Source organism: Bidens hawaiensis, unplaced genomic scaffold, assembly GCF_021521415.1.
Source record: "Bidens hawaiensis isolate Kalapana, Puna unplaced genomic scaffold, B.hawaiensis_p1.1 tig00027098_1, whole genome shotgun sequence".
Taxonomy (NCBI): domain Eukaryota; kingdom Viridiplantae; phylum Streptophyta; class Magnoliopsida; order Asterales; family Asteraceae; genus Bidens; species Bidens hawaiensis.
In genome coordinates this window covers 158194-168750 of record NW_027494374.1, presented here as the reverse complement: position 1 = coordinate 168750, position 10557 = coordinate 158194, and the positions used below count along the sequence as shown (strand labels likewise).

At 42.8% G+C, this 10557-nt stretch overlaps 1 protein-coding gene across 1 annotated transcript; it reads left to right on the top strand.

Moving 5' to 3' along the window:
* Window positions 1-533: 533 nt before the first annotated feature.
* LOC143574766 (uncharacterized) lies at window positions 534-896 on the top strand. The gene has a single exon (XM_077059305.1). It carries the CDS (start codon window positions 534-536, stop codon window positions 894-896), a length of 363 nt encoding a protein of 120 aa, XP_076915420.1.
* Window positions 897-10557: the final 9661 nt, after the last annotated feature.

Genomic DNA, 10557 nt, shown 5'->3' with positions numbered 1-10557 from the left:
GTTGAACAGCAGACCCCAATTCCTCCTGAACAAGGCCAAATTTGGTTAATATTCATGGACGGAGCTTCAAGTAGCGAAGGTGCAGGCGCAAGCCTTAGGCTAGTCAATCCTGAAGGCCATGAATTTACATATGCTATCAAGTTGGACTTCAAGAGTACCAACAATGAGGCAGAATATGAAGCCTTCTTGGCGGGCTTAAGGATAGCTAAAAAGCTTGGGGTAAGACACCTAGAAGCGCGGGTGGATTCTATGTTGATCGCGGGACAGATCAACGGAACTTATGAAGCAAAGAATGATGTAATGGCTTCGTACTTGTCACAAGCAAAGGACTTGATCCTTCAATTTTTATCATGTAAAGTCATTCACATCAAACGAAGCGAAAATAAGTCGGCGGATGCTCTTAGCAAGTTGGCTTCAAGAATTTTGAACACTTCACTAAAGACATTCGTGTAGAAGTCCTTGATCGACCGTCCGTTTCGCAAAATCAAGTGTTAGTAATACAAACTGGTGTTGAATCCTGGATGACACCGATTATGGCTTACTTGACGTCAGGAGTTCTCCCGGAAGATAAAGCGTTGGCCCAAAATATTAGACACAAAACCCTGAATTATCAAGTACAAGATGGTGTTTTATATCGAAGATCCTTCCTCGGCCCACTCCTGAGATGTGTGGATGCTGAGGATGCGAATTACCTGACACGAGAGGTTCATAAAGGAATTTGTGGTCTTCATGCGGGCCCAAGGATGGTGGTGGCCAAATTGATTAATGCAGGGTATTATTGGTCGGGAATGCACATGGACACGGTGCATGAAATCAGAAAGTGTGATTCATGCCAATGCCATGCCCCCAATACTCTACGACCAAAAAATGAGCTTCTACCAGTAACATCCGCCTGACCGTTCCAAAAGTTAGCGATCGATATCATGGGTCCTTTCCCAGAAGCCCCGGGACACGTCAAATTCTTGATTGAAGCGATCGATTAATATACCAAGTGGGTAGAGGCCAAGCCGGTCGCTTCCATCAATGCATCAAGTGTCAAGAAATTCTTGTGGGAATTCATTATCTGTCATTTCGGTCTCCCGCAAGAATTAGTTAGCGACAATGGAACTCAATTCGTAGACAATGGGTTACAAGCATGGCTAAAAGGATTGCAAATCAAACAAGTGTTTACTTCTGTAGCCCACCCGCAGGCCAACGGCCAAGTCGAAAGAGCGAATAGGTCCATTAAAGGCGGATTCAAGGCGCGATTAGGAGTTAAAAGAATGGGCTGGGTAGACTAGTTGCCCCACTTACTTTGGGCCTTCCGCACATAGAAGAAATCAGGAAATTCTGAAACACCATTCAGCCTGACCTGTGGCACTGAAGCCATGATTCTGGCCAAAATCGTGATCCCATCCGCAAGGACGTTACTAAATAACGACAATGAGAAAGAATTGCGGATGAATCTCGATCTCCTTGAAAAAAAGGAGAAAGTTAGCATTGATTCGCAAGCACAACTACAAGCGTTAATTACAAAAGTATTATAACTCGCGGGTCCAAAAATGCACTTTTGATGCGGGAGATTTTGTCTTTCGCAACAATGAAGCGTCTGGTCAAGAACCTCCGGGCAAGTTGGCCCCAACTTGGGAAGGCCCCTACAAAGTTAAAAGTTAAAGAAGTATTGTCCAAAGGCGCTTACAAGTTGGAAAAGTTAGATGGGACTGAAATTCCCAGAACTTGGAATGTTACACAGTTGAAAAAGTGTTACATTTGAGTTGAGGTTGTTATTAGTTATTTTTTATTTTGGCCTCCGCGCCTCAGTAGATTAGTAAAGAGACTTTAAATATCATTTTTTGTAATATATTCGGCCTACGTGCCTTCTTTATTAAAAACCTTTGTCTAAATTTGTCTACAATTACTGAGCAACAAACGTCTCCTGGTCCGAGTACCAGAAAGGATCCGCAGGTCCTTAATAAGAATACATGTAATCCTTTGTTGACAACTAAGAAGATCCTACAATTAAACACTTATATTAGATACATAAAACAAAGTGTGAAGGAAAGACTTCTTATATTTAAGTCAAATGGGATTATAAAAGTCTTATGACAATTATAATAAAGATGAGTACATGCGGATTACAAAAATTAATTACATTGGCAGATCTTCATCATCCCTTCCTGTATCTTCATCTTCTTGATCTTCTTTATAATCCTTATAATCTGTGGCGAAGTATGCTTTCAAAAGGTCCACGCCATCATCTTGGTCAACAAGCTCCGACACAGTTTCTTCAATTTGAAATTAAGATTGTCAAAAGCTTCTGTCTTTTCAGAATAAATTTTGGTGGTATTGAGGCCGTGAAGCTCGAATTCTTCAACTGGGCGTTTATCTTCAGCGAATTTGACGCCTTCATGAAACCCTGTTTGGCGGCCAGCTTTTGAAGATGCAACAAACAAGGCAGCAAGACAGTTTCCAAGTTCAGCACCTTCATGGATGTGCTCAATAACCTGAAACAAAGAAAGTGTAAGAATTCAGTATAAATTAAATCCATCAAAATAAACTACAAAGAAGAAGTTACTTGAGGAATTCCTTCCGCCATCAGCCATTTCTTGTCCGCCTTAGAACGGGTGAGGTCCATTTTGTGCTCAGCACATTCCAGGTCCTGTTCCCTGTTCTTGGCGGCAAGGCTGGTAAGGCGTTCATCCTTAGCGGATGCTTCGGATTTCAATGTATCCACTTGCTGTTGTAAGAAAACATTACTTTCCTCAGCAGCAGTTCGATGAAACTTCTCCGCCTCCAACGCCTTGCTCACATAAGCCAGTTTCCTCTTAGCAGTACTGGTAGCTTGGCGGTGACTTTCGGCTTCCTATTAGGCTTCCTCAGCCTCCTTCTTCACCTTTGCCCTTTCGGCCTCCAAATCTTCCCAAGCGTCATTCATACCTAGCTAGTCTCGATATATCTCTTGACTTGTAGAGATGGCGTTCGCTAGAGTGTAAGAGTATGAATTCACCAATTCAAAGAGAGGGCGTCCACGTTGGCGTTCCCTCTCTGCAGGAGGAATCCCTCGTTGCAGATACTCATGACATACATCAGTATTTTCAAACTTGGAATCCCGAAGCAATGACCACTGTGGGCGATATACCAGGGGATCCTCCTCATGAGGGGATGTTGAAGCTTGAGGACCGCTGGCAACAACACTAGGTCCCTCTTGGTTCGCCATATGGGGAGGGGAATCAAGAGGCGAAGAGAAGAGAGGTTCGTTAGACGCATCATCATGTATACCTTTACCAGGAGGAGTATCCTCTATGGTAATGGGATCCTTAACCATTCCTGACGGAGAGGTGGGTGGCGTCGTTTTTTCATGGCCAGATTGGTCCTTGACAAGTTCTCCCAAGGAATCTACAAAACGCATCACTCATTCAAAAAAGTTGTAATATTAAGAAAAATAATCAAGGTGTGAAATTATCAAGAAAGTTACCTGGCACAACAAGAGTTGGTGCAAACTGATGGATGCGGTCCCCCAATTTCACTCTCTTATGCTTTTTAAGGAGCAGCAGGTTTGGACAACTTCGATTTGCCCTTCCCAGCCGGTTTGGAGGCATCCGCATCCATATCCTGACGTTCATCGTCATCAGTAGCGCCCTCAGCAGTATCTTTTATTGCATCCGCGGCCTTGATGGTGGCCGGGTTTTGTTTCCGCTTGCGGGTCAAACCTACAGTTGCACGCATGATATTCTTGTCGTCAGTAGTATCGATAAATAACTCTTCTTCTTCACGGGGCTACGACTCCTCGCTAGAAGAAAGAAGCACTATCACCCGACTAGAAGTGAGTGCAGTTAATGGATGAGTTTTTAAAATTCCCTCACCTTTAGATAACATCTCCTCACCTCTTGCAAACATCGCCTCGGACACCACAGGTTCCGGGCTCAAGGCGGTGGAAAACAAAAAATTGTTGCGATTGCGCTCAAGGAAGGGCAGATCCTTGGGATCTATGGGGCGACGCACCATGAGTCCTCCCACATATTCCAAAAGCATTCTTAGGATGGACCCCTCACCTGTACAAACAAACAAGTTAATACCTAAAACGGATTTTCAACAAAATGAAAGTACGCTTACTTTTATTAGAATTCTCGTAATATGGCTCCAAGTCCGAAAAAGGTCATAAACGACTCATATGGGCGTATACCAATGCTCCTTCGTGTATCGCACACATAGGAGTGGGAGTCTGAGTCAGCTTCTTGAACCACGGAAGGTCCACCTGAGTGGTAGCGGGAATCTCCGGCATGCTATCATTAGGTTAGCGATAGGTCATGCCGAAAGGACAACATCCTCCATAATCCAAAAGAATTTGGGCTTCCATTCATGTAAATTGCGATACCATTCGGTACTGATTGGACCCTTTCTAGTGGTATCCCAACTATATCATCCACCACGGCTGGATATTTTATAAAAAACAACAAATCTGCCAACTGAAGGCACTATATCGCGGGCGTGGCAGCATAATTCGAAATGTCAAATCCTCATAAGCCCGAACGGATGGACCTGTGACAAGTGAAGTCCGTACAACGTCAGGAATTTTCCAACGAACTTCGTCAACAGAAATCTAAGATTCGTGGTAGTAAAGTCCTCCGCGTATATGGCCATTTTCTTGGCCGGAGGCTTAGAAGCAACAGATCCGGCAGCCGGATATTCGGGCTCCCAGTCCGGCGCTAAGCCGAACACGTTGACGATGTCTTCAAAATCCTTCCTCTTCCAGCTAAAAAACAACATCATCAATAGAAGAAGTGTTCTTCTTTTCTCCAGCCATCACTTCAAGAAGAAAGGAATACCAGTAAATCGTTGGCAAATTTAGATCTGGAGGTTCAACAACACAATCAGAAAAAGTGAAGAATTGAAAAGAGATAAGAATGAAAGGAAGGTGGAAACGCCCTATTTATATACATCGCAGTTAATGCGATGGATGGGATGCCAGTGGAGAGAGAAAGTGTGGTCCAACCAGGGGATGACACGTCAGGCGGGAAAGACGAAAAAGCAAAAAAGGACTGCATATAGCTGGCCATACACGTCGCTTCAACCGTCTTATCGTTATTTTCCCGACATGTCACTTTCCTCCATTCCCACCTGCAAGATTCAAAATGTGATTCACACAAAATATCTTAAGTCTAAAGCATCAAAAGTATTAAACGACAAAGACTTTTTGCATTCATATCAAAAGAAAGTTACAAAAAGTTGAATTAAAATTACAAGTCATCAACTAATCTAAGGATTTTGCGCGGACGAGTCTTCAAGGTCTTGAGCCTTGAAAGATGGTGTATTCGGCTTTGGTGAAGAGGGAGGCGTCGGTGGAGTATCTTCTGAGTCTTCCTCCAAGTAGTCCTTTAGGCGGTCCACACCATCACCTGCTGTCGAGAATTCCGAAAGCATGCCCTGAAGAGGGAATGGCAGACTGTCATACTCATTCAGGCGCATGTCATATTCCATATGAACATCGAGGCCATGTAGTGGGTTCTCCTCAATTGGACGGCCAGCCTGAGCATACTGTAATCCTTCGTTAAAACCCGTTAGGCGACCATATTGAGAAGAGGCGTTGAGCAGGAAGGCAAGACTGTCTGTTAGCTCAGGCCCTTCTCTAATATGTTTGATAACCTGCCAAGAAAAAGAGACTCAGAAATATCTACGGTATGATCGAGATTAAGAAAAATGATAAAGGAAAAAAGGTATAACATACCGAGGCTAGGCCTTTCTCTAAGAGCCAACGACGTTCTTTTTCAGCTCGCTCGGCCCTCTCCTGAAGCTCACGAAATCCGTCAGCCATCCTCTGATTATCTTCCAAGTGCTTGGCTGCACAGGCTTCCGTATCTTCACGCGCTTGCAGAAGAGAGTCGTATGCGACTTGCATATCAGTAGCCCTCTTCTCCATGAGCTCCGCCTGCTCTTTCTGCAGCTTAGATTCCGCTTCAAGGTCTTGAATAATAGAACCTTGGCGGGTCACTTGGGCCTCTAAAGCTGAATTGGCATCAAGAGCCTTGACCAAGTCCTCTTTCTTCTTCTGAACCTCGTCCCGAGCAGCTTGATGAACGGTGTTCTATCTCTTACAAGCTTCCTCCCATTGGCGGGCCGTGGCTGAGTGTTAATCCTTCTCGGCCCTAAGGGTAATATTAGCATCTGTTAGCTCCCACTTGGTAGTGTTAGCCTTCAGACGCTGATCTTCAACTTCTTTCATGGCCTCTTCCGCGGCCCGGGACATCTCGCCCCACCTCTCACCCATGGACCGCCATTCCCGCAAAATTTCTTGACCACTAGCCATGGTGTTGGCTAGGGAAGAAGAAAAATCCATGTGAAGATCGTGGCGGGAACGACCACGCTGAACGGTCAGTTCCGCAGGAGGAACACATTGGCTAACAAAAGTAGCACAAGTGTCTGGATATGTGAAACGGGATCCTTTTGCAATGGTCCTGTGAGGAATGTACATGTTATCATCCTCACCTGGATTGGGTACCCCATAATAGTCAATACTTGATGATTGGGGGCGTACCGAGGAGGAGAAAGAAAAATAAGGTGGAGGAGGGAGAGATGATGATTGATGTGGCGCATCATGCGCCACCAGTCCTTCAGTAGCTTGGACTATTTCATGCCTCCTAGATCCAGAAGCGTCACCAGATATGACAGTTGTTGATGTTTCCGCGATCTCTGGAGGAGGAAGTGGTGTTTCCTCAATTTCCGGCGGTGGAGACGGCGGCTTCTCTGTTTCCAATGGTGGAGATGATTGATTCGCCATCTCTAGAGGAGGGGATGGTGGCTTCTCCGTCTCTGGCGGCGAGGATGGTGGTTTCTCTGATGCTTTGCCCCCACTAGTAGCCCCATCTGGCTTTACACACAACAAAATAACGTTTAATCAGAGTTTAAAGTATAACAGAAAGATAAAGTTTTCATGAAGACTTACGGGATATCTCTTTGATATGATCGCCAAGCTTGACCCTCTGTTTTTTCGGGAGATGTGTCCTAGCCTTCTTCTTTGCTGGTTCTCCCTCGGCATCCGCGTGGCTTACATCCACATCACCTGCTTTGGAGAACTGAAGTTTTCTTTTTCATTCCAACTCTGCCAACGTGTGCGAGACAGATGAGATTTCAGAAGCAAAATCAGAATCATATTCTTCTTGGGATGACGATTCACCACTCGAAGATAGAATGACGATCATCCCATCGGAAGTAAGGGCATTAAGCGGATGGGGATTAAGGATGTACGCACCTGTTTGGGAGATAGCTTCCGAAGATATAGGTTCCGCGCACACCTTAGTCGGAAAAAGAAAGTGATCCCGGGTCTTGTCCAGAATGGGTAAGATTTTCACGTCTTTAATGCGTTTATGGGGACAACCCTTGTTATCAAAAAGGACATTCAACATAGTCCCTTGACCTGAAACATACACAACGAAATTTCAAACAAAGTTTTTACGAAAAACAATAGTCACAAGGGGTATAAGACCTACTCTCATCCACATTCATAAAGAATGATTCCAAATTGGGATACAGCCACAAGCGGCTCATGCCCGCCCACACTAGGGCTTCCTCTGGAAGGGCCCGCATCGGAGATGGTTTAGACGATGCGGAACCATTCATGGCCTTCGTGAGAAGCCGTAACGACATCAGGCAACGCCTCATTGGCCGGACGACGAACCATGGTAAATGGAACAACGTCTTCTGAAATCCAGAAGAATCTATTCCGCCAATCATGAGCACCGTTGGATGGTTCAATTCCGATAACCCTCCCGGATACCGGAATACATTTGAACCATCCGCCACGATTGATCACCCGACAAAAGACCGGGAACCGTTCAATACGTGGCACCATCCTATTCGCCTTACACACCAATTCGAAATATCGAATTCGAGCAAGTGCGAGCGGATGTAATTGGGAAAGATGGATCCCATAGGCACTAAGTACCTTCATAAGGAACTTGGTTATCGGAAACCGAAGATTACCATGAGAGAAGAAGTTGGCATAAACTGCCATCTTATCAGTAGGAGGTCTACTGGCAACGGACCCAACAGCAAGGAACTCCGGTCCCCACTCCGAGGGAATCCCATAAGTATGAATTAACTTTTCATACTCAGAGATGTCCCAGTTAATCTCCACAGTATTAATATCATGTAACATCCTAAAATATTCTAATATTAAATAAAGAAAGTCGCGTTTAGTTATCGTATGTTAATAGTTAATTAATACTAAATAAAGAAAAGATCATGGATTGGAATTAAGTAAGATGGATTAAAGGGTAATGGGCTTTAGGTCCATGGGCCTTGGGGGATATAAATATCCTCTTAAACCACCCTAAAACCCTAAATCCTCATTTCTCTCCATCTTAATCTCTACACACTCCAAACACACACACATACCACCTTACACGGCCGCGAGCAAGGGGAGAGGAACGAGACCAAACTAATGCTAGTTGGTGATTAGATCTTTATTATACAAGATTTAGAGTCCCTAAACAAGCTAACCAAGACCAAAGAACACATAAAGGTATGCCTTTTTACCTTTAAAGTTTACATTTTTATAAACGTTTAGTCTTGAAACTTAGAACGAGAGTAGATCGGGCATAAATGAAACGTAAAGTAATGAACTTGATGATTAAAATGAACCTAATGAATACGTATGCATGTACGGCTCGTTTAAAAGAAACCCTAAGATCTAGTTTTGAACGTTTAAAGTTAAAGGTCCAAACTTTATAAATTTCCCGGTCGCGTTTTATTCAATATTAGCCATGGGAACGATTTATGTGGAACATTAACATCATATCTAGAGATTTCATGTTAAACGGAGATGTTTATGGGTTAAAACCAAACCCGTGGTCGTCACTGAACAACTTCGCCTGCAAGCAGGTTCGCCAGGCAAGTTCGCCTGATATATTCGTTTGCGGATAAGTTCGCTAACGTTTAACTTCGCCAGTGATAAGTTCGCTCACTGTTAAGTTCGCTTACATACCTAAGTTCCTTATCAATAAGTTCGTTTATATATATAAATTCGCTCAGCAGCAAGTTCGCTTATATATTTAAGTTCGCTTATCAACAAGTTCGCTTATATATCTATGTTCGGAGGGAAGACTTGTAACATCCTAAAATATTCTAATATTAAATAAACAAAGTCGCGTTTAGTTATCGTGTGTTAATAGTTAATTAATACTAAATAAAGAAAAGATCATGGATTGGAATTAAGTAAGATGGATTAAAGGGTAATGGGCTTTAGGTCCATGGGCCTTGGTGGATATAAATATTCCCTTAAACCACCCTAAAACCCTAAATCCTCATTTCTTTCCATCTTAATCTCTACACACTCCAAACACACACACATACCACCTTACACGGCCACGAGCAAGGGGAGAGGAACGAGACCAAACGAAAGCTAATTGGTGATTAGATCTTTATTATACAAGATTTAGAGTCCCTAAACAAGCTAACCAAGACCAAAGAACACATAAAGGTATGCCTTTTTACCTTTAAAGTTTACGTTTTTATAAACTTTTAGTCTTGAAACTTAGAACGAGAGTCAATCGGGCATAAATGAAATGTAAAGTAATGAACTTGATGATTAAAATGAACCTAATGCATCCGTAAGCATGTACGGCTCGTTTAAAAGAAACCCTAAGATCTAGTTTTGAACGTTTAAAGTTAAAGGTCCAAACTTTATAAATTTCTCGGTCGCCCAAAATTAGCCATGGGAACGATTTACGTGGAACATTAACATCATATCTAGATATCTCATGTTAAAACGGAGATGTTTATGGGTTAAAACCAAACCCGTGGCCGTCACTGAACAACTTCTCCTGCAAGCAAGTTCGATTGCAAGCAGGTTCGCCAGTCAAGTTCTCCTGATATATTCGTTTGTGGATAAGTTTGCTAACGTTTAACTTCGCCCGTGATAAGTTCGTTTACATACCTAAGTTCGCTTATCAATAAGTTCGTTTATATATATAAGTTCGCTCAGCAGCAAGTTCGCTTATATATTTAAGTTCGCTTATTAATAAGTTCGCTTATACATCTAAGTTTGCTTATCAGTAAGTTCGCTTACATTAAATCCCTATAAAATATTAAGTAAAAGCAAGCTAGTACTAGACCACTAGATTAGATCAGACGAGTATTGATACACGTACCCTATATATAGTTAGAAGAGCACAGTTAAAGAAAGGAATTACGTTAAACAGAGAAAGGAACAAAATCCAGTTGAGTTTCTAGCCCCACTTCCTTGTTATGTTCTCGGGGCTGTGTGCATACTCGATGTGATAGTTAATACACATACCTTAAGTGGTAAGTGTATGCCTTGTATAAATTATGCATGATGATTGCTTGACGGTGCATGAACGATCTTCGGATGTTGCATGGACCGTCAGGTGGTAGCTAATGATATGATTGATATATATATGATGTATGAATGTTGTATGTATGAATATATATGATGTATAAATGATGTATGAATGATTAAGTATGATGTAAGTATGATATGTTGCTGGTACGTGAACGCTCTACGGAGATTGCATGTACTGTCTAAGAAAGTATGTAAAAGACAGGTACGTTATAGTAGTATGA